General features: G+C 47.9%; 2 protein-coding genes across 2 annotated transcripts; both read right to left on the reverse strand.

The window, feature by feature from the left end:
- Positions 1-3,267: 3,267 nt before the first annotated feature.
- On the reverse strand, positions 3,268-6,915 carry LOC130510859 (uncharacterized). Its single transcript, XM_057007555.1, has 2 exons — positions 4,981-6,915; positions 3,268-4,854 (listed from the first exon to the last, which is right to left on the reverse strand). The coding sequence occupies exons 1-2, from the start codon at positions 6,832-6,834 to the stop codon at positions 3,379-3,381; spliced, it is 3,330 nt and encodes a 1,109-aa protein (XP_056863535.1). The 5' UTR covers positions 6,835-6,915; the 3' UTR covers positions 3,268-3,378.
- Positions 6,916-10,239: 3,324 nt separating this feature from the next.
- Positions 10,240-11,783, reverse strand: LOC130511239 (uncharacterized). The gene is made up of 2 exons (XM_057008143.1): positions 10,663-11,783; positions 10,240-10,570 (listed from the first exon to the last, which is right to left on the reverse strand). Exons 1-2 carry the CDS (start codon positions 11,781-11,783, stop codon positions 10,240-10,242), a joined length of 1,452 nt encoding a protein of 483 aa, XP_056864123.1.
- Positions 11,784-24,676: the final 12,893 nt, after the last annotated feature.

Here is a 24,676-nt window from a genome sequence, read left to right on the forward strand (position 1 = left end):
TTCAAATCTCCACTTCCGGTGCTCGTCTTATGAAGGTCAAACGAGAAGCCGGAGAAAAGATGAAGGACACGCGGGAAGAAGAAAGTTAAAGACTCGATCGGGGCAAGAGTCAAAAGGATGAAGAAGAAAGGTGGCAAGAGCGCCTCCTCTGGCCTCACTTTCCTTCGCTCTTAAAGAGCCAAGGACGTTACCAACCTTATCGTTCAAGCCCACGGCAAGATGACCTAGCTAGGGCTTGTAAAGACGACGAAACCCCCGAAACTGTCCGGAGGGTTGGTTCTGCGTTCATGAGAAGTACATCGCTAAGTGCCATCTTCGGTTTCCCTTCCCACCCTTTGCTTGACCTCCTAGATCACTATCAGCTGGCTCTTCCTCAACTTTGTCCCTCGGTCATCCGAGTGATAAACGGATTCATCACTAGGGCCAAGGAGGAAGGAGTCATCGTTGGTTGACCGAGCTGATGAGTCTCTTTTCGATAAAGGAGAGTACTTCCAAGGATGGTGGAAGCGGTACCTACTACCTCCCCTGTCGTCCAGGGCTAGGCGTATTCAAGTTCCTTTTATGTCAAGAATTGATCCCTCGACGGTTCCTGTTGGCCGTGACCTCAGGAACTCGTGGTCTGATATTTCCGGTTAGGATTTTAGGGATATATTCGCATGTTTTCTTTGTTTGTCATGTTGTGCTAATTATCTTTTGACTCTTTTTGCAGAAATCAAAGATCCTGTCAAGTTGTCTAGTAAACTCACTAGAGCTCTCTACAGGAAGCTTCAGCATAGCCCTAACTTGGGTAGCTTACACCACTTCGAGAGTTGGATCAGCTAGGTTCCTGAACGATACCAGGCGTCCTTCCCTGATTCAGTGACGGTTGCTGGTTTAGAAGGTAACCTTTTATTCTTAATTCATGATTTTTACTATCCGAATTTGTCTCATGTGATTAATGAATCTTTTTCATGTTTTAGTTTCTGAGGGTGATTCAGTTTTCGAAGTTTCCTCCGGAGCAAGTACTTCCTCGAAGACTCAATCACAGAAGATGCCATTCAACCTTCCTTCCGTTCCAGGGGTAGATCGACCAAGGCTGCCAGCTCCTCTAGAGGGAGTGACAAGAACCAGGGAGGATCCTTCCTTGACTCTGTGAAGGAGGCTCTTGACGAAGGAGGCTCTGCTCCTGCTAAAGGTGTTGGCTCTTCGGAGCCTAAGGTTCAGGAAGTTGGCCTTCCCTCCGAGGTTCCGATGGCTGAGGCTGATCCTCAAATGGCGAGGATCCTCCGGAGTTTGAGCCCCCGAGGAACAAGAGGTCCCGAACTGACCAGGTTGACAGACCTTCGAGGTCTTCCTCCTCCTCCTCTAGAGGAGGAACCGTTGGCTGGAACTTTGCTCATTCGAAGCCTGGATCGGTTTTGGACGATCCGTGGGGTTTGGCTACTCTGATGAGGCATATGAAGAGTCCCGGGTGTTCCCTCCCTTCGATCTCCAATCTCACGCACAAGGATGAGTACGTCGATATTGCTCATCACATGGGTCAGGTATGAAGTTATTTCATCTTTTAGCTTTTTCTTTGGAAGATTTTTGCTAAATCGTTTTTCGTTTTTCTGTAGCTGGCTGGTGCTATCAACAGGGCTCAGTTCAAATTTGAGGACGCTGTACACAATGCCCCCAGTGCTGAGGAATTAGCCCAGGTCACTGAATTGGTCAAGGCCAACAAGACTGAGCTCAACAGACTCGGGCTCTGATCTCGGATCTCCAAGCTGAGGTGAAGAGACTTGGCTCCAAGTGTGATGCTCAGCAAGGGACGATCGAGAGCCAGCTGATTGACCTCCAGGTGAAAAATAGGAAGATTGGGGAGTTGGATGCTGCTCGGAAGATAGCCGAGTATCAAGTCAAGGAGCTGATTGCCACATCTCAGAGCAGCCAAAGAACAAGGAAGCTGAGGTCAGGCTAGCCGTCCGGAGAGGAAAGAAGGAGGTAGCCGAAGCCTACAACAAAATTCTGGTTGTTGTCAAGGAGAAGTTCTCCAAGAAGAAGGACGAAGTCGACCTCCTGGTTCATGCTCAAGAGATTCAAGCCAACACCGAGCTCCTGAAAGACATGCTGGATGGCGAGATTAAGAGTACTCAAGACGAGTATGATCGCTTGGTGGCAATAATGCCGGAAGCTGTTGCGGCATACGAGAAGGCTCAGGTCTCGGACTTCTCGATCGGCAAGCTCCCTCTTCCCCAACTCTCTGAGAGCTCAGGTACTTTTGAGGTTAATATGTTTAATCTCTCCTTTCTGGAGAGTTCGGTTCTAATTTGGGATTGGTGGGTTCTTACTCAGCCCCAGTCGAAACCGCCTCTGGAGGTAGCGACAAGGAGATGGAGGAGGAGGTTCCTGAGGAGGAAGATCCAGCTGGTAAGGGAGCTGAGAAGAGCTCGGATGACAAGGAAGTTTAAGAGCTGAGGCTCTTTCATGTTTTCTAGGATTTCTGCCCGATGGGCTTTGTTTCATTTGTTTCTAAGACTTATAGCCTGAGGAGGCTTTTAAACCTTTATCTGTTTGCACTTCGAATCTTTGTTAGCCTGGGAGGCTTTTAAACCCTTGTTTAATTTCAAACTTGGTTTTCGTTTCATTTTGAGTTTTTGGCTTTAGTCGTGAAATATGAGAACTTGATCATAATCGAATCTTATGATAAGTCTGGAAGACTTTGGTCGTTTTTAGTTCCTTAAGAGGAATTCTTGGAGTATCGGGATTAAGGAAGTGCTTAGGTGGGGGTTCTTGGGAACCTGAATTTGTTTGTGGGATTTTAAGACCCGTTGAGACTTGCTTAGGATTTTAAGACCTATTGAGATTTGCTTAGGATTTTAAGACCTTTGTGATTTGATGAGGATTTTAAGACCTTGGAGATTTGATAAGGATTTTAAGACCTTGAAGATTTGGTAAGGATTTTAAGACCTTAGGTCCAGGTTTTCGAGACCTGATATTGTTTGAAGGATTTTAAGACCTTAGGTCCAGGTTCGTCGAGACCTGATATTGTTTGAAGGATTTTAAGACCTTAGGTTCAGGTTCGTCGAGACCTGATATTGTTTGAAGGATTTTAAGACCTTTGGGATTGTTAAGGATTTTAAGACCTTAGGTCAGGTTTGCAGGGACCTGTTTTGTTAAAGAATTGAGATATCGAGAATAATTTCTTTATTGATAATTGGATACATGGTATCATAGTAATCATACAATTGCTTGTATCATACATTTGCTGCGTGGGCTATGTGTTTTTAATCAGACATATGCCCCCTTTGATTGTGGTGAACGAAGTGTTGAAATGAGGTTGGGGCTGCACTCATGACGGAGTTGCCTACGTACCCAGTCAAGGGATCAAGCCTAACGTAGTTCAGGAATTTTAGGTACCTAATGATAATATCTCTTAAGATTCGTGGCGTTCCACGATCTGATTTCAGGTACCCCGGTTCGCACCTTTCGGAGCTTGTAAACGCCAGGTCGTACCACGTGGATGATCTGGTAGGGACCTTCCCAGTTGGTTCCTAACTTCCCAGCATCTGGTTCCTTGGTTCCTTCGAAAACTTTCCTAAGTACTAGGTCACCTACAGCGAACTGTCGGAGCCTGACTTTGGAATTGTACTGTCGTGCCATTGCTTGCTGATAGTTCTGAATGCGAATCAGAGCTCGGTCCCGTCTTTCCTCGATTAGATCGAGGCTGTCAGTTAGGAGCTGATCATTAGCTGCGGGATTGGACGTACAGAGTTCCCGGCGGAGGCTACCAGCAATGGTTTCAGCTGGAACGACAGCTTCCATCCCATATGCTAAGGAAAAAGGAGTTTCTTCTGTAGCTTTTCGTGGGGTGGTTCGACATGCCCAAAGTACTTCAAGTAACTTTTCTGACCAGAGTTCCTTCTGGGTTCCGAGGCGTTTCTTGAGGTTTGCTAATACTGATTTATTAGCAGCCTCCGCCTGTCCGTTTCCTTGAGGTCGGCGAGGTGATGAGAAGGTCAGGCGAATATTCCACTTGTCACAAAATATTTTGAAATCGTGGGATATGAATTGTCCTCCATTGTCAGTTACGATTTCGTATGGGACGCCGTGTCTACACACGATTTCTTTCCACACAAATTGCTCGACCTCGACCCTGGTTACCTGTTGGAAAGCTTCAGCCTCTATCCATTTCGTGAAGTAGTCTGTTAGGACTAAGAGGAAGCGTAGCTTCTTCTTTCCACTTCCTGATGCTACTAGTGGTCCCACGATATCCATGGACCATCTCATAAATGGATAAGGGGCGGATATGTTGGACAGCTTTTCCGCAGGTTGGTGTATAATCGGTGCATGCCTCTGGCATTTGTCGCATGAAGAGGAATAGGCCTCACAATCTGCAATAATGGTAGGCCAGAAATATCCTTGTCTTTTGATTCTGATGGCTAGAGCTCTTCCTCCAGAGTGGTTCCCGCAGGAACCATCGTGCATTTCCTTCATGAGTCTCATAGCAACGAGGCCATGGACGCATTTTAGGTAAGGTCCGGAAATGCTTCGTTTGAGGAGGACAGATTCAGTTACGCAATATCTCGCGCTTAATGCTTTGAGCTTTCGAGCCTCCCATTTATTGGGTGGAGTCTTTCCTTCTAGGATGTATTGCGTGATTGGAATTCTCCAATCCTCTCTCCCTACAACTTTGTTATGAAGAGACGAGGGAGGTTCCTGTTCGGGACCTGGTGTTGTGGTGCCCCCGGAGGTATTGGTAGGATTGGGTTCCAGGGAGTCTGAATTCCGAGGAATACCTCCAGATGAATTTTGGAGAGCTGAACGGCTTCTGGTTTTGACTCTGCAGACGAGTGGGTCTGAGTTGGTGCCCCCGGGGGTATTCTTGAGATCAGGCTCCAGGGAGTCTGAATTTCGAGGAATACCTTCCGTGATTTGGATTGTGTTCCCGGAGGTATGCTTTTTAGAGCTGCATATTCTGGTTTTTGGGAACCAAAATGTTGTGAAAACTTGGGTAGCTACCGTTTCAGGGCAGGTACCCTCGGGTTGCTCTGTTAGTTTGCTCTCTTTCTCAGCTTTAGTAGCTATGTCGATGCTTGGTTTTTCGATTCCTTCTACGGGTATGATCCGTTTTACGAGGGGGTCTGACGTGGAAGCTAAAGCAGCCAACGCATCTGCTGAGGAGTTCTCTCCTCGTGGGATCCTTGTTAGCTCGAATTTGTCGAACTGTCTGGTGAGGTTCTGGACGACTTCGAGATATGCCCCCATTCTTTCGTCCCTCGTTTCATATTCTCCGTGAAACTGGCTAGCTACTAGCTGTGAATCACTATAAGCGTTTAGTTCTCGAATTCCGAGACTTAGGGCGAGTTTCAACCCTGCGATTAGTGCTTCATATTCAGCTTCGTTGTTTGAGGCGCTGAATCCGAGCCTATATGACTGCTCAATGGTTTCTCCTGCTGAAGAAGTTAGCCTTAGACCGACGCCGGAGCCCTGTTTTGATGAGGCTCCGTCGACATACAGGCTCCACTTCGGAGATTCCATTTCGGAGTCTAATTGCTCGGATGCTAGTTCAATGATGAAGTCGGCAAGGACCTGAGCTTTCGCTGCTGCTCGAGGTCTATACTCAATATCGTATTCACTGAGCTCTATGGCCCATTTGGCCAATCGCCCGGACTGGCTAGGGCTGTGCAATATCATTCGTAATGGTTGTGAGGTCATTACGACGATTGAATGCGATTGGAAGTAAGGTCGCAGCTTTCTAGCAGCTGTTACGACTGCTAGAGCTAGCTTTTCCATTGCAGGGTACCTTGTTTCGGCATCTATCAAACTCTTACTGGTGTAATAGACAGGTCTTTGTTCGTTTTGTTCCTCTCGTACCAGAACGCCGCTAACTGCAGCAGTCGACACAGCGAGGTACAGGTACAATGGCTCTCCTACTACTGGTTTAGATAGGATCGGAGGTTCGGAGAGGTAAGCTTTCAATTGCTTGAAGGCTTCCTCGCATTTCTCGTCCCATAAGAACTTTTTATTATTTCTTAGAAGCTTGTAGAACGGGAGACATTTATCGGTGGACTTGGATATGAATCGATTTAATGCCGCGATTCGTCCAGTCAATCTCTGTACCTCTCTAGTTGTCCTAGGTGACGGCATTTCTAGGAAGGTTGCTATCTGCTGCGGATTGGCTTCAATGCCTCTTTCGGTTACGAGGTAGCCTAGGAACTCGCCCGAGGGTACCCCAAAGGTACATTTAGTGGGATTGAGCTTCATATCGTACTTGTTAAGGATATCGAAGCATTCTCTTAAATGGGCGATATGGTCTTCTCCAGCTGAGGACTTGACTAGCATATCGTCAATATAGACCTCCATGGTTTTTCCAAGTTGCCCAGCAAACATCTTATTTACTAGCCTCTGGTAGGTAGCTCCCGCATTCTTTAATCCGAATGGCATAACCTTGTAACAATAGGTTCCTCGTTCGGTTATGAATGCAGTTTTCTCCTGGTCATCAGGATCCATCATGATTTGGTTGTATCCTGAGAAGGCATCCATAAAGGATAGGAGTCGATGGCCAGCTGTTGCTTCAACCAGGCGGTCGATGTGAGGTAAAGGGAAGCTGTCTTTAGGACAAGCTTTGTTCAGGTCTGTGAAGTCTACACAGATTCTCCATTTCCCGTTTTTCTCCTTTACCACTACTGGGTTAGCTAACCAGTCGGGGTAATGTACTTCTCGAATGGACCCAGCTTTCGTAAGTCGGTCAACTTCATCGTTAACAGCTTGAGCCTTCTCGAGGCCTAGCTTGCGACGCTTTTGTTTGATCGGTTTGAAAGTAGGGTCTACTTTTAGCTTATGGGTGGTGACGTTCGGATCTATGCCCTTCATGTCGCTGGTGGACCATGCAAAGGTTTTGACATTGCTTTTCAGAAAATCAATGAGCTCCTTTTTTGTTTCAGGAGGTAGCTCGGATCCGATGCTCACCTGTCTTTCAGGATCTGAGTCATCAATGCAAACTTTTTCAGTGAGGTTCTTGGGGGGACCTCGGATATTTTGTTGCATTTCGCGACCCTCCTGGATCTGTAATTGCTATTGGGGGGACTTTTTGAGGATTTCGAATCCTCCCAAATAGCAGATCCTGGATATCTTCTGGCTACCGTGTATGGTAGTTATCCCTTCGGGTGTTGGGAATTTTACACATTGATGGTACGTTGAGGCTACTGCCTTCATTTTGTGAATCCAGGGTCTTCCCAGGATCGCATGGAACGGGGAAGGTCTGTCGATGACTACTAAGTTGGTCATTTTCATTATTCCGCCAGCTATAACTGGGAGCTTGATAGTTCCCAATGAGGTAGCTGTTTCTCCGGAGAAGCCTACGAGGTTAGCTTTTTGGCCAATAATTTCGTAGTCGTCTATTTCCATCCCTTTTAGGGTGTTATAGAAAATGAGGTCGACAGAGCTTCCTGTGTCTATCATGAGCTTAGGGACCTCGTATCCTGCGATGTTCAGTGTGACGATCAACGCATCATCGTGAGGTCTGTCAAGGTTTGAGGTCTCGCTCTCCCAGAAAGAAATCTTAGTATTGGATTCAGGGTTAGGAGGTTTAGGTCCAGTGTTAGACACAGCTTTCCGCACGTGATTCTTAATGGAATTGACGGAGTCTTGACATATGTCTGATCCTCCAAGGATACAGTCCACCCTCGAGTCGGGGCTCGATTGAGGGGACGGTTTGCTCAAGAGAGCTTCGACTTGTAAACTTTTTCCTTGGGGGAATTTCCCAAGAATCATGTCGACTCTTTTCTTGGGAGCTGGAGGTGGCGAATCGGTCTCCTTCTCAGGTGACCTCTCGCGTTTCGGGGAAGTGTCCCTGGAACCTCTTTTCTGATAAGGTGATGGCTTTTTAAGGTCCACGCCCTTTATTTCTCCGGCTGCGAATTTAGCTGCCAGCTGACGTTGGAGGTCCCAACATTCCTCGGTTGAGTGCCCAACGTTTGCCTTTATCAAAGCCTTTTGACCAGGGAGTTTTGTTTGCTGCTGCAACAGGTTTCTCTTCCTTGTCTTCCTCGATTGCGTAGGAATGTTCTCCCTGAGTCTGATTATTTCGGGGGTTACCCTTTTTATGAGGTCCCTTAGTCTCAGAGGATTCACCTTTCGAGTGATTCGGGGGTTTCTTGTGGAGTTTATCCAGTGCAGCTGTCTCCTCCTCTAGAGTAATATATTTGGTGGCTCTATGAAGAGCGTCATCGATAGTTGGAGGAGTATTGAGTGTTAGCTCTGACCAGAATTTCGATTTATAGATCAGACCTCTCCTAAGAGCCTCGATGGCGACTAGGTCGTTAGGATTCGAGAGCTTAGTTCTTATTGCCCTGAATTTCTCGATGTAGACTCGTAGTGAGTCCCCCATTCCTTGACTGACCTTCCAAAGGTCGGCCTCAGAGGCTTGCTTCAGGATATGGGTTGAGTACTGCTTCATGAAGGCGTTAGTTAATTGATCGAAATTGTCTATCGAGGCTGGCTCGAGACCGGAGAACCACTCAAGGGCTGTTCCGACCAAATTTTCGGCGAATGTCCTGCAGTAACCTGCTTCACATTCTTCCTGTGTGAAATGGGCTTTAACGATTGCCAATCGGAAAGCTCTCAAATAGGCCTTTGGGTCGGAGGTCCCATCATACTCAGGAATTCTGATTTTTCGGGTATCTCTTATGTGAGAGCTGGCAATTCTGTCCGTGAATGGAGTTCCACGAGTTTCCTCGATCAAGCTATCGATTTCGGGAGCTGAGCTCGTAGCTTTATGGACTTGAGCTCCCAATTTTTGGAGAGCTGCGTGAGTTCGTTCCATATATCTACGGATAGCTTCAGGTCCCTCTAAAGGAAGGATGTTTGGGTCGTTAGTAGGTACCCGACGGGCAGGTTCCTGACGGAATCGAGTTGGCTCATCCTCCCATGCGGTTGGAGGGCTAGATCGCTCACCAGCTCTAGGGTTATCGGAATCTATCCTTTGATAACTGTCCCCATTCGGGATCGAGCTTCTGGTTTGATAAACCGAAGCTGACGCTCTGCCCCCAGGTGGGAAGGATATTCCTGCTCCGGACCTAAGATCAGGCGGCGGAGGAGGTAAGCGAGTACTCCTGTCAGTAACCTGACCGGGTGTGGAACTAGTTGTCGCTATGTTACTTCCCATAGCACTGGTGTTAGGTGGATTAAACACGGGGGCTGTCCCAGTATGAGGTGTCTGGAAAGCAGATCCGCGTCCTTCCGGAGCAGTGCTATCAGGGGAAAAGTTTAAACGTCCTCGGGGGAATGAGGGATCGGTTAATCGATCATGAAAAATGGCCCCCGGAGCTTGACGTTGCGGTGGTTGGGTTGTTGACTTTAGAGATCTAGTTATCTCTTCGAATCGTTGCTGACGAACAGTCAGCTGATGCATCGTGCGCTCACTTTCCTGAGCTCTGTCCACTAACTGCATCATCATCTGGCGAATCTCAAGGAGCTGAGCCTCCGTTTGATTCGGAATGGCTTGCTGCTGAGGATTCTCGGTGATCGGGAGCCCGGAGGCGGTTCCACCTGATGATCTCGGGTTAATACCCCCGGTTGTAGTTTGGCTCGTTCGAGCGCCAGCCGGAAGCTGTTGCCCAGATCGGTGGTCGCCACGTCGAGGCTCTGTGATTACAGGACTAGAGCCTCCGTCGTTTGGTGAGCCATCGCTCTGAATCGGGAGGTTAAGGTCAGACGGGTTTGTTGTCTGATCGGTAGGATTCATCCTCAAGTTAGAGTAAGGGATTCGATTGTTTCTTCCCCACAGACGGCGCCAATTGTGAGGGGTAAAACTCACACCTAGATTTTAGATCAGGTTTAATGTTTAGGAAAGGTTAGGGCTGAATCCCGTAAGAACTTGTAGAATGAACTGCGATTTGTATTGATATAATAGAAATATGATGATTACAAAAGGTGATCTTTGATGAATACAAAGATTATAAGAGTGTTTACAATGAGAATGTTTTTGATGAATGTTGAGTAAAAAAATGAGTTGAATCCGATCCTCTTTTCAGTCCTCTACTTCTCTTTAAATAGCCTTGGACTTCATTCGATTGTCTTCAACTAATCTCCGAGATCCTCTCCGCTTGAGGTGGTATCCGCAACAGCTTCCCTTTGACCGGGTCCTGCGCTTTTTATTGTTATGATGTGAGCTTCCTCTTCACCGTGACCTCTTTAACGATCGCCTTAGCTCTCAGCCTTCGGCTTTAACTTAGCTCCTCTTAGGTGTCGAATTCGTGATGGGCCAGTCGCGGCCTGTTACCATTTTTCATCATTCAGCAGACAGCTATCGGGCCATATTCGTGCCCAACACCAGGGAGTTGGAAACTTGACCAGTTGATGCAAAGTCGAAGGTACAGCTCCCATGTCGTGGATCCAAGGCCTTCCTAGTATCACATTATACGATGAAGGGCAGTCGACGACTAGGAATTTAATGGCCTGGTTTATCCCCTCGGCATACACTGGGAGTAGAACCTCTCCTAAGGTTTGCTTTACCTCTCCACTGAAGCCTACAAGGGGAGTCGCCTTTCTAGTATGGGCCGTAGGTTCTAACCCTAGGTCGGCGTAGGCCGAGCGGAAGATAATGTTGCTGGAGCTCCCATTGTCGACCAGTATTCGTTTGACAAAGCAGTTTGCTATGGTAAGTGAAATGACAAGGGCGTCGTGGTGAGGAGCAAGGACCTTCTCCTGCTCCCCTGCGGTGAAGCTGATCTCATCCGTTCCGAGGAGTAGGCGCTTAGGACCCTCGGACTCTTGGCCGTTCCTGGTTTGCGAGTACTTCTCTTGGCAGCAGCACTACTGATTCCGCGTACTTCGGATCCGCCTGAGATAACATGGATCACCCGGTCTTGCAGTGGTGGCAATGCGGGAGCTGCTTCAGTAGGGAGACCGGGACCTTCCTTATTCAGAAGGTTCTTGGCCTTGTGTGAGAGGAACTCCCTTAGGTGACCTTTCTTGAGAAGCTCAGCGACTTCCATCTTCAGGGCTATACAATCTTCCGTAGTGTGACCATGGTCACTATGAAACTCGCACCACCGCTTGGGGTTTCGATTAGCCTCTGAGGCCTTCATCTTAGGGGGCAATTTGACTTGACGACCCATTTCTCGCAGGACACCGATTAGCTCCGGCTTTGATATCGCAAGATGGGAGTCAGACCATGTGGATACCATCATTCCTTCGGATCTAGGCAGAAGGCGATGCTGATACCTGCCCCTGCTCGGATTGCTAGTCTCCCTAGTGGACATGAGAGGAGAGGGCTCATCGCGATCGTTCCTAGTTGGCTTTAAGGACATATGATCATACTTTGGATAGGTTTTGGCCCTACTTGCAACATCTTCTTCCCATCTTACTTGATCCCAAGCACGGGACAATACGTCCTCCATAGTCCTACACTTATAATTAATCAGCTCCTTGTAGAGATCTCCCTCCAGGAGCAGACCTCGCTTGAAGGCCGAGATAGCTGTATCAGCGTTGCACTCAAGGATAGCCACCTTCTCTTGGTTGAAGTGTGCTATGTTGGAACGAAGGGGTTCGTTCCTATGCTGGAGGACTTCATAGAGGTCGTCTGAGTTTTTCTCTAGGTTGCGACTGCTAGCGAATTGCTCTACGAACTTGTCGCTAAGAGCTGCAAAGGACTTAATGGACTTGGTAGGAAGATTGATGTACCATTGGAGAGCAGGGCCAGTCAAGGTCAATCCGAATCCCTTGCACATGGTAGGTTCCCGTGCATCCCGGGGGATTGTTACGGCTAGCATGCGTTGCTTGTACTGAGCGATGTGATTGTCAGGATCTCCCGCCTTCATACATCTTTATGCTCGGGAAAGAGAACTTGCGTGGCATCTCCACCGAAGCAATCTCTTCCACGAAAGGTGTATCGGAATAGGACCATGGATTACTCCTCCGAATAGGGGGAGCTACCCCTGGGAGCCTTTCTACCATAGATTGAATGGTGCCAAACCTTTCGGAAACCACCCTTTCTAGGTAGGCGGCTAGAGCCAGGTCCTAGATCCCAGGATCATCGGGTGAGTACTCTTCATCTTCCGTATTGGAATCGCTATCCACTTGTACTCGGGTCACGTCGTGAGCAGCTTCACGTTCCTCGGGTTCATCGTTAGCGGAGACGGGTCAGTGAGGCACTCTTTCACCGTCGCATGGAGTGTTGAGCGAAGCCATGGGTCGAACCCTAGTTCGGAACCGCTTTCACTTGTTGCTGGTTTCACCGAGGGTATGGTTTTCTTGCCGGAGGACACGATTCTCCGCTTCTATGGCGTCTAGCTTCTCGGCGCTCTGCTGCAGTTGCTTGGAGTGTTCTCCAAGTTGGTCTTTTAGGGTTTGAACTTCTAGAAGAAGTTTATGACCTCCGGGTGTGGTCTCCTGAGCTTTGTGAAGATCGGTAACCTGACTTTGAAGGATCTCTAGCCGGTTGAGGAGTTTGATCTCCCTCGGGGTCATCTCTGCTTGGTTAGTATCGTCCTCTAGTGCCATCCTCACGTAGTTGGATTATTCCCCTCCTTCTAGCGCCAAACTGTTATGGTATTTTTGTGTAGGGTCGTTTGAGTACTACGGAACACTAGAAGATTTGATATATGAGACAAGAGATCGTAAACTAGAAGATGTTATTGAGTTTATGATTCGGGACTACAACGTGTTGGTGTATAAACCCTAGTCTTTGTCGCCTAAACTCTAATCTCCTAGTCTAGAAACGTCGATCCCTTATTCTAGGGTTTGGGCTCCCCTTTTATAGTTGTAGATTTCGGCTTCAAGTAATAGAACTCTTCCATAATCAGAAAAATGGAAGTTTCCCCTTAGACGGAAAACTTCTATTTTGCTTCAAGGGTCGGTCCGATCAAGGGGGTCGGACCTGTGGCAGGGGTTGGTCCCTGGTTTCTTTTTGAGCAAGGGTCCGGAAGTCGAGGACCTATCCGGAAGCTGAAGAAAACTTATGCCTGGATATTTTTCCCCAACAGTTACTACGAGGGTGGAGATAATACTTCCCCTTGATCCAGGCAAGTCAGCTACGTAATATGAGTAGAGCACCACGTTCACTCCTAGCACAAAACGCTCCAAGTCGCTGTGGTTTTGAATCACAATCAAGGTTCTCCAGGCTGGAGGAGTCAGCTGACCCGGAGAGATGTCCAGATTGTCCGAGAGCTTCGCAATCAGCGAAGGAATGCGATCTCGAAAGCCCGACTCAAAATACGCCTCGTAGATCGGGACCTCATCGACTCCAAAGTCTGAAATCCTGTCGGAAGGACCCGGAACCCGAATAACTAAATCTTGAGGAAGATTGTACTTCCTTCTCCATTTTTCGACATCCCTCTTTCCGATCCTGGAAACCGGATCCACCAATGGAGATCCTTCGGCTTCATCACCGGAGGAGACGTTCTCAGCCTCCTCAAGACGGGGATTTTCCGCATCGGCTGCGGCTTCAGGGGAGAGAGAGGAAGAGTTCATCGAGTCTAGGGTCCTAGATCTAACCCTGCTATCTACGGGGGAGTCTAGGGTTTTTCTAGGGGAACCGTCGGACATTATCAGAGAACGAAATAGCAAAGAAAAAGGAAGAAGAAAGGGGAAGAAGACGGCTACATGTCAAAGAGCGAAAGGGAATCTCCAAAGAAGGAAGCCACCAAGAGAAAATCTTGAGAGAGATGGAGAAGAAATGAGAGGAAAGATGGTTGGTCTCGATCAAATGAGGGAGTGAAGAAAGAAACCCTAGAGTGATGACCACGCGCCTCTTGTGAATCGCCACGCGATTAAATGATCGCCAAACAAAGAAACTCAACCGTCGTTTTGCTTTTTCTCTAAGCCCACTCCGTTCGAGCAATCTCATATGCAAGGCCTGTATACCTTGAGTCTTCGGAAGGGGATCATCCTGTCCCATTTCTTCATCTGAAAGCAGGCTAAGTGATAGAACCAAAATCGAGCACCGTCCTTTTTGGTTTATAGACACGGCCCATGATGATGATCATGTCGACCAGCTTGATCCAATCGAGATTTTTCCATCAGATCGTGACACTACTTTGGAGCTAGATGAGCTGAGTGAGATAAGTGACACTACTATGAAGCTGGATGAGCTAAGCGACACTAACTTGGAGCTGAATGAGCTAAGTGACACTGAAGAAGGAACTGGTTTAGCTCCTGGGCGAAATGAGCCTTTTTCGGCCCACCGAAAAATTTATAACAAATTCAATTTGGGTCCGTTTTACTCCAAATTCGACCAGGCCTTTCCTGATGGTCTCCTGCCCATTTGCATCAAGAAATATCAACAAAAGGAGTCAAAGTCGTGCCTAGGAAAGAGGCATTCAAACTATGGTCAAAATTCATAGTCCACATTTCGGTTTTCCATAAAAAGTCTTAGTCTTTGTTTGTGTTTTCCATGCTTCTAGTTTTTCACAATTATTTATGTTCTTCTTTGACTCATTCTACTATAAATATGTAATCATTTCATGAATAAAAAGCAGATCTTTTATTTTTGTTTCTTCTCTGAGTGAGAGATAGAGTTCTTTAGCTAGTTCATCGGTTTGAACCGGCTGTGGGAACCGAAATTCGCACTGTCGATTTTGATTAAGTAAAACGGAGGAAAGCTAAGTAAACCTAACTTTCCCTGAAGGTCCGGATTCTCTGCGACAACCAACGACAAGTGATCAAATAAACGCGGAAAGGTTTTATTAAGATTTGAGACTGGACCTTAAGGAAGGCTGCCTACGTACCCCTTTCGAGGATCAAGTCGGACGTAGTTCAGTTGGAAAGATTTGAACAAGAGATCGAACTGCCTGGCGGAGTTCGTCTAGTACGAGCGTTTGTCATAGAAACGGGCGTGTCGAGAATAACGCCTAGGGTTTCTATGAGCGGAACTCTGAGTAAAAGAATTGTTAGATTCTTCCGAAGGAACAGAAGTCTGCGGACAAGATGAAGGCAGAACGAGAGGCGGCCAGACGTCCTAGGTCATGCCTTGCTAGTCTAACCACCTAAGTTCTAAGTTCCCTCAGTCTAAAATCTCGGATCTGCTTTCCCTCTAGGATTTTTGCTCTGCCTTTCTTCCTCTCCCAAAGCTCCTTTATATACTCCTTCTTATGACGGTCTATTCTCCTTCAGGGCCGCAAGGCGGTCTTCTTTCCATTTTCGTCGGCTTTCATCGGGAAACTTGACATTTATTTTCGGGGAACTTGACATTTATCCTTCCGGAAATTTAGCATTTATCTTGCTATGCAAAGATAAACGTAAATCGTCGTATATATCTCAGATAATCGTAAACGGACTGTCCGATCGTGTTTGGTCCCTTTCGGGCCGTTTCCAGGACTTCCGTGGTTTTCTACGATTTCTTCGGAAGTTCTTCATTCGTTCGTAGAGTTGAGACGAGTGGTGTCTTAAGATAACCATCGCTGTTTCGTACGAAGAATTTAATATCTTTCTTCCTGTCGATATCTTACGAGTTTCCGAAGTTTTCCCGATGTTCCTAGATTGGAGTAAGAACCGGAGTTTCGTACGCGGAATCTCAATGATTCGTCCTGCGAAGACTTGGGAAAGATGCAAAGTACAGACTTCTGACGGCCGGGGCCTAGAACTTATGCACGGAAGCTTGTCATCCGACGACCCGAGCCAGCACGGGGCTAGCCGCCCGGCGGCCATGGCCAGCACGGGCGCTAGCCGCCGTCGGCCACGGCCAGCACGGGGCTAGCCGCCCGGCGGCCACGGCCAACACGGGCGCTAGCCGCCGGCGGCCATGGCCAGCACGGGGCTAGCCGCCCGGCGGCCACGGCCAGCACGGGGCTAGCCGCCCGGCGGCCACGGCCAGCACGGGGCTAGCCGCCCGGCGGCCACGGCCAACACAGGCGCTAGCCGCCGGCGGCCATGGCCAGCACGGGGCTAGCCGCCCGGCGGCCACGGCCAGCACGGGCGCTAGCCGCCGGCGGCCACGGCCAGCACGGGGCTAGCCGCCCGGCGGCCACGGCCAGCACGGGCGCTAGCCGCCGGCGGCCACGGCCAGCGCGGGGCTAGCCGCCCGGCGGCCACGGCCAGCACGGGCGCTAGCCGGCGGCGGCCACGGCTAGCACGGGGGCTAGCCGCCCGGCGGCTACGGACCAGCACGTGCGTCTCGACGAGGGCTTCGATTTGATATGTTGATCGTTTTCTGGGTCCTCACGGTTTGAGAGAATGGGCTCTTTGAAGTTTCAAGGGGGATTCCTTGTCGTTCGGCCTATCCAAACTTAGATCACTTCCCGTTTCTTCCGTATACTTTCGTATGATAAATAGACTTAGCCGTTGATTTCGAGATAACCGTTTTTGACCCCAACAGTTAGCCCCCCAGCATGCAAGATGCGGGAGCGATCTTGCGGGCGGAAGATTATGAGTTGAAAATCGAAATTTTTGGCTAAGAGTATTTCATTGCGGAAATCCACATCACCTTTGATTGGCGATCTTGAACGTGACGTCGGGAAGACCGTGAGTTCGTTGCTCAACTTCGACTCGATTCTTGCTGGTCTGAAATCCGTGTGCACCCTTGTCCTGCATTCGGAGGGTTCGGAGGACCAGGACCACGCAGTCAAGGATCGCGAAGCCGGCGCATATGAGACATGCAGCGGTGGTGCGACCAATGGAGGCGACGGTGAGACCGTTCCTACTTTGGGTGAGTTTTGAGGATGAAGGTGATGCTCCGGGGAGCGTCTAGGTTTATCAATCCCTTTAGAGATTTTTATTTTGATTACATTTCGGCCGTTGGTTGGCCATTATCTATGATTTCGGGACTGGCCGTTGGTGGCTTTGAGTCCCTGCCCTTTTTAGGGCGTTGTATTGAACTCGCGGTATGCATTTATAAAATATTTTGCGTTTAGAACTTCTGTTTGTGGAAGTTAGAGGGGCAGGGTGTGAGTTGTCGTCTCATTCCTGCCTCCCTGACGATCACCGTATCCGTAGTTTGTACAAAGCGAGATTTTCCTGCGGTTTACGATTTACGCGAAAAGTCGTGAAAACGTACAGACTTGAGTGAAGAGACAAGTTTTGGGATCTCGCGTCGTTGACGCTTTGCCTATGAGATGTTAAGATACAAGCAAGGCTGGGTTTAGGGCAAGACCTAGGTTTACTCTCAGACTGAGGCTGTGCGATGACAAATCGGCTTTCGTTTTGCCTGTTTGTGATTTTAACCTGATTCGTACCGTTTTAAAATCCGCGAAGTGGTATCGGCTTATATGATTTGTCTGGGCACGAATCGAGCTACTTCCTTTACGAAGTGCTGAACCAAATTTGGATTTTTTGTATAGCGCGCTATGGGATTCTTGTCGGATGTAAAAGAGCCTACCCTTAGGTGGCTTGTCTGTTTAGGACGTTAGAGTTCGTTTGTTGTGATCAGCAACAACGAAATGATGCCGTTTTGAAGGCGTATGAATTTGTTATCGAAAAATGTTTATCCGAGCACGAAGCGACGTCTCGCAGTGCTGTGATTTTATTTTTCTCATGCCATAAGAGGATTATGGGCTTTCGCTTATGATTTGATTTATACTTTCGTCAAGTGTTAAGGATAGAATCCGAGTAGTCACTTCGGATTGTGATTTTGTCGCTTGGTCCGTATGCTACTTTTTAGCGAGCGATTTTAGGTGTAAGCGATGAGAGACATGTGTCTGGATGTGATAATCGTTTTATGGATACTGGATCCGTTGTCGCAGCCGTTTAGTAGTTGGCGAATTGTGAAGGGTCGCGTAAATTTTACCAGGGGGGAAGCGTCTAACTTCACTATGTTTCGTGAAGTGTCGGCCTTCTGAGATTTGTTTTTGTAAGAATGACTCGTATAGCTCTGGGAGCTTTGCTACGAGCGTTTCTTTTCGTGCCGCATTTTATGGGGCGTATAGAACTTAATTGATTTGATGATAAGTTTAAGATCTTCCGTTTAACCATTTGGTTGTTAGGATCATGTTTCGTTATCGTATGATTTCCGATTTTGGGTTATACGACAAACTGCTTGCATAATATCCGTTTGACGTTTTACGACAAATCGTGGATTGTCTTTTTTAGCCGTTACACGGTTGGAGCGGTGGTCGCTAAGTATTGTGGATCGGCATGGAGGCTGACTTCAGCCGTTTAGCCAAGGAAGTCGTTGGTAAAAGACCAGTCCATGACCCTTTGTGTTACCGTTAAGATCGTGTTTAGTTGACGATTGTCCTTAATGGCGATGTCGAGTGCATGTTCGGGCTTTATGGAAAGACGTAGTTGGCCGAGGGACGAATAGAGTTCGTCGAGATAGACATGCCAATCCAAGTTATGGGTGATGGCTTTTCGAAACGATTTTCCACTTTAGGTTTCGTTTTTTGGCGAAAGTTGCTTCGGGTTACTCATGAAGTTTTACCGAAGGTTATTTCGTTAATTTTGTAGCTCTCCGTCGTGCCATTAGTCTCACGGAAGCGGAAAGAGTATGCCAAGGATGCGCGGCGATCGTTTCTCGGTTTTTCGAGAGATTAGATCGGTTTGCGCGTTCTGCCTAAACAGTCAAGGAACAATAGAACGAAACTAGAAGAAAATGCCTAAGACTTATCTTGCTAGACTATCCACCTAGGTTCTAAGTTCCCTAAATTTTACGGCAGTTTACAAGACGTTCCCATTCCTTTCCTACGAAAAAAATAAAACTTTGATAAAATTTTCTAAGTCGGATGTACCTTAGTCTCATTGATTACTCGAGATTGCCTCATGTCCGTTCCTCTTTGTCTTCTACCGTTTCATCGTCAAAGGTCTTCGAAAAGTCCGATACTGAATCGAGAATCGATTTTTGATGAAACATGAAGGGACAGTGCAGAATCGTTGCAGAATCGTTGAAGCAAAGGGAGGAGAAGTAGGCGAAACTCGAAGAAGGCTAAGGTGGGTAGACAAGTGAAAACGAATGGCAAGATGTCACTCGAGTGGGGCTTCTTGTTTCGTCAAGCTATGAGCGAACTGGTCAGGTCAAGAAGCTTACGATATTATTATACTTTACGAATGATGTTTCGTAAAATATTGTTGAGCTTTTATCTAACGAGAGTTTTTCACAAAATGTTGTCGAGTTAATTTTACGGAAACTGTTTTGTAAAATGTTGTCGAGTTTAATCATGCAAAAGCTGTCTCGTGAAATATTTTCGAGAATTTATTTTACGAAAGGTGTTCCGTAAAATGTTATCGAATTTTAGCATTAGAAACGCTGATTTTCGTCGGCCTCCATACTTATCGGGAAACTTGACATTAATCTTCGGGAAACTTAGCATTTATCTTGTTACGTAAAGATAAATGTAAATCGTCGTATCTATCTTAGATAATCGTAAACGGACTGTCCGATCACGTTTGGTCCCTTTCGGGCCGTCTCTAGGACTTCCGTTGTTTTCTACGATTTCTTCGGAAGTTCTTCATTCGTTCGTAGAGTTGAGATGAGTGGTGTCTTAAGATAACCATCGCTGTTTCGTACGAAGAATCTAAGATCTTCCTTCCCGTTGATATCTTACGAGTTTCCGAAGTGTTTCCGACGGTCTTAGCTTGTAGTAAGAACCGGAGTTTCGTACGCGGAATCTCAATGATTCGTCCTGCGAGGACTTTGGGAAAGACTCGAAGTACAGATTTCTGACGGCCGGGGCCTGGGACTTGTGTACCAGAGATTGTTGTCCGAAGACCCGAGCCAGCACGGGGCTAGCTGCCCGGCGGCCACGGCCAGCACAAACGCTAGCCGCCGGTGGCTACGGCCAGCACGGGGCTAGCCGCCCGGCGGCCACGGCCAGCACGGGTGCTTGCCGCCGGCGGCCACGGCCAGCACGGGGCTAGCCGCCCGGCGGCCATGGCCAGCACGGGCACTAGCCGCCGCCGGCCACGGCCAGCACGGGGCTAGCCGCCCGGCGGCCACGGCCAGCACGGGCGCTAGCCGCCCGGCGTCTACGGCCAAGGCCGGGGTCGGCTGCTCGGTTCCTTCGGTTTACGAGTGTTCGTGTTCGTTATGTTGATGTCGATTCCCGGCATATCTTCCGCAGTCCAAGCGAACGTGTTAAGGTTCTTCTTGAGACACGCGATGAGTTCTGCTTTCAACGGATCGCGGAGATTGGCTCCAATCTCCACGCACCGCTCTGGGTTAGTCTCATCGAGGCAGACCGAAATTACAGGTTCGCAAGTGGGCTCACGTTTCCCTTCTAGGACCTCAGCTCTTTGCGATTGCCAGAAGATTTCTGGAGGGTCCTGCGATGCTGGTTCGTGGGTTGCTTGCTTTTTTGGTTTAGTTTCGGGCTCGGAGTTTTTCCGTTTTAACCCAGTGGCCAAGCAGACTTGCGGCGCTTTACGATCTCCTTGTATGGTTTCCACTCCGGAGAGGGTTGGAAATTTGAGGCACAGATGGAAAGTCGAGGGGATCGCTCGCATGGAATTTAACCACGGAGTCCCGACGATCGCGTTATATGCTGCTGGACCGTCGACTACCAAAAATTCCACTGTCTTCTTGACGCTCCCGGCTCTGACCGAGAGATCGACCGAGCCGAGGGTCATTGTGATGTTTCCTGAGAGTCCGATTATCGGATTATGATCGTCCGTGATAGCGTTTAGGTCGATTCCCATCCTCTCGAGGGTGTTTTTATATATAATATTTGTCGAGCATCCGGTGTCGACCAATATTCTCGCTACGTCGATGTCCTGGATCGTTAGTCTGATAACGAGGAGTTCGTCGTGAGGTTTGGCTTGACCAGCCGTTGCTCTATCCCCGAATGACACGATGTTGCGGACAGGTGATGTGGCCATGCTGTTGTTATCAATCGTAGGTTTTTGAGTAAGAGAATCCGACCCCCCCCCCCTCCTTCTAGCGCCAAACTGTGGGAACCGAAATTCGCACTGTCGATTTTGATTAAGTAAAACGGAGGAAAGCTAAGTAAACCTAACTTTCCCTGAAGGTCCGGATTCTCTGCGACAACCAACGACAAGTGATCAAATAAACGCGGAAAGGTTTTATTAAGATTTGAGACTGGACCTTAAGGAAGGCTGCCTACGTACCCCTTTCGAGGATCAAGTCGGACGTAGTTCAGTTGGAAGGGTTTGAACAAGAGATCGAACTGCCTGGCGGAGTTCGTCTAGTACGAGCGTTAGTCATAGAAACGGGCATGTCGAGAATAATGCCTAGGGTTTCTATGTGCGGAGCTCTAAGTAAAAGGATTGTTAGATCCTTCCGAGAGAGACATGAGTCTGCGATTGAGATTTGAGACTGGACCTTAAGGAAGGCTGCCTACGTACCCCTTTCGAGGATCAAGTCGGACGTAGTTCAGTTGGAAAGATTTGAACAAGAGATCGAACTGCCTGGCGGAGTTCGTCTAGTACGAGCGTTTGTCATAGAAACGGGCGTGTCGAGAATAACGCCTAGGGTTTCTATGAGCGGAACTCTGAGTAAAAGAATTGTTAGATTCTTCCGAAGGAACAGAAGTCTGCGGACAAGATGAAGGCAGAACGAGAGGCGGCCAGACGTCCTAGGTCATGCCTTGCTAGTCTAACCACCTAAGTTCTAAGTTCCCTCAGTCTAAAATCTCGGATCTGCTTTCCCTCTAGGATTTTTGCTCTGCCTTTCTTCCTCTCCCAAAGCTCCTTTATATACTCCTTCTTATGACGGTCTATTCTCCTTCTGGGCCGCAAGGCGGGCTTCTTTCCATTTTCGTCGGCTTTCATCGGGAAACTTGACATTTATTTTCGGGAAACTTGACATTTATCCTTCCGGAAATTTAGCATTTATCTTGCTATGCAAAGATAAACGTAAATCGTCGTATATATCTCAGATAATCGTAAACGGACTGTCCGATCGTGTTTGGTCCCTTTCGGGCCGTTTCCAGGACTTCCGTGGTTTTCTACGATTTCTTCGGAAGTTCTTCATTCGTTCGTAGAGTTGAGACGAGTGGTGTCTTAAGATAACCATCGCTGTTTCGTACGAAGAATTTAATATATTTCTTCCTGTCGATATCTTACGAGTTTCCGAAGTTTTCCCGACGTTCCTAGATTGGAGTAAGAACCGGAGTTTCGTACGCGGAATCTCAATGATTCGTCCTGCGAAGACTTGGGAAAGATGCAAAGTACAGACTTCTGACGGCCGGGGCCTAGAACTTATGCACGGAAGCTTGTCATCCGACGACCCGAGCCAGCACGGGGCTAGCCGCCCGACGGCCATGGCCAGCACGGGCGCTAGCCGCCGGCGGCCATGGCCAGCACGGGAGCTAGCCGCCGGCGGCCATGGCCAGCACGGGGCTAGCCGCCCGGCGGCCACGGCCAGCACGGGGCTAGCCGCCCGGCGGCCACGGCCAGCACGGGGCTAGCCGCCCGGCGGCCACGGCCAGCACGGGCGCTAGCCGCCGGCGGCCACGGCCAGCACGGGGCTAGCCGCCCGGCGGCCACGGCCAGCACGGGCGCTAGCCGCCGGCGGCCACGGCCAGCGCGGGGCTAGCCGCCCGGCGGCCACGGCCAGCACGGGCGCTAGCCGCCGGCGGCCACGGCCAGCACGGGGGCTAGCCGCCCGGCGGCTACGGACCAGCATGTGCGTCTCGACGAGGGCTTCGATTTGATATGTTGATCGTTTTCTGGGTCCTCACGGTTTGAGAGAACGGGCTCTTTGAAGTTTCAAGGGGGATTCCTTGTCGTTCGGCCTATCCAAACTTAGATCACTTCCCGTTTCTTCCGTATACTTTCGTATGACAAATAGACTTAGCCGTTGATTTCGAGATAACCGTTTTTGACCCCAACACCGGCTTGTTGATTTGGTGGTCAGCCAATCATCTTTGTGTGTTCTTTGGTGGTTAGCCAACGCACTACATCCGTTCTTTGGTGGTTAGCCTTAGACCGAGGGTATATCAAGAGTCATTCCACACCTCTTGACGATCTATTCATTCCATTCCAGTTCCGGAAGTGCCTTCGCCTTCTCGGTTCATATCAACATCCGGCTAAAGTGATCCTCCCGATTTTGGGTCTATCATTTGGTATCAGAGCCACTTTGGCTGGTTTGTTTTCTATCTTCTTTTCACCTTCTCATCTCTTCATTATTTCTTATTTCTTTTTTTGATCCGGGCTGTTCCTTTACTCCTTTGTGATCGCCATTTAAAAAAAAAAATTTCAGAAAAAAAAGAAAAAAGAAAAAAAAAAAGTAAAAAAGTAAAATTTTTTTGGCTTGAATCACTTCTGAAGAGAAAGCCTGCTGGCCGAGGAGAAATCCGGCCTTAGGATAGTTAAGGCGGATCCACAAAAAAAAAATCTCTTCATATTTCTTTCTCCTTTCTTTTTCCCACAAAGTTTGTTTTGGGTTTTGATTGCTGAATTTTGACTGCCTATCATCCTTTGAACCAGTGAAAGAACTCCGAGTGACCATCTAAAATCGTGAGCTAAACACTTGAGAGTGTGAGAATTTTTATGTGCTAACGTTTGTTAAGTGTTTCAGGATGTTTGGACTTCTCAAGAAATCAAACCACTACAAGATGATATCTTCTTTCCTTTTAAAACTGTTTCGGAAAAAGAGCAATTAATTTTTAAAAATAAGAAACAGTTTGCTCCTAATAGGTTTGATTTTGTGCAGAAACAAAGGAAGAGAGAAAACAGGTCTGATGATGAGAAGTGGGTCAGAAGTGGTGATCGTCCCTTCACCAAAACCAAGAGAAGCAGCCGTGATGTGTTTGATCAGAATGAGATTCAGACTTATGCCAGTTTGGAGAAGATGTTGCATAGGGCGATTCATGCTGTCCGGCAACTCAAAAGGAAGGGAAACACCAACACTTCTTCAGCACCAAAACAGCAATGTAAGTCTTCTTATCTTTCAACTTCTGATTTGAAAACTAATGAGATTTCTTTTGATAAAAGCAAAGCTGTGAAACCCACAAGCAAAGCTCTTTCTACCAGGTGCTTCAAATGCCATAGGGTCGGTCATTATGCCAACAAGTGCCAAAAACAGAAATCATTGGTGACTTTGGAGAAAGTTGAAACAGAGCCAGAAAAGGAAGATCCTTTGCCAATTTTTGATGACTATGAACATGAACCGAAGGAAGTGTCAGATGGAGAGCAAAACCGTGGTCATCAAGAAGGATCTTCTTCCATTCACAAACCGGACCGAACTCAAGGTGAGCCAAGTTCTGATTATGGTTATTTTGCTTATAATCCTTTTCCTTTTAATGTTTCAGATTTGAGGACAAATCTTTTTGAAGAGGGAGAGTATGATAGAACCAAAATCGAGCACCGTCCTTTTTGGTTTATAGACACGGCCCATGATGGTGATCATGTCGACCAGCTTGATCCAATCGAGATTTTCCATCATATCGTGACACTACTTTGGAGCTAGATGAGCTGAGTGAGATAAGTGACACTACTATGAAGCTGGATGAGCTAAGTGACACTAACTTGGAGCTGAATGAGCTAAGTGACACTGAAGAAGGAACTGGTTTAGCTCCTGGGCGAAATGAGCCTTTTTCGGCCCACCGAAAAATTCATAACAAATTCAATTTGGGTCCGTTTTACTCCAAATTCGACCAGGCCTTTCCTGATGGTCTCCTGCCCATTTGCATCAAGAAATATCAACAAAAGGAGTCAAAGTCGTGCCTAGGAAAGATGCATTCAAACTATGGTCGAAATTCATAGTCCACATTTCGGTTTTCCATAAAAAGTCTTAGTCTTTGTTTGTGTTTTCCATGCTTCTAGTTTTCCACAATTATTTATGTTTTTCTTTGACTCATTCTACTATAAATATGTAATCCATTTC

This window comes from Raphanus sativus, chromosome 4, assembly GCF_000801105.2.
Source record: "Raphanus sativus cultivar WK10039 chromosome 4, ASM80110v3, whole genome shotgun sequence".
In the NCBI taxonomy this organism is placed as follows: domain Eukaryota; kingdom Viridiplantae; phylum Streptophyta; class Magnoliopsida; order Brassicales; family Brassicaceae; genus Raphanus; species Raphanus sativus.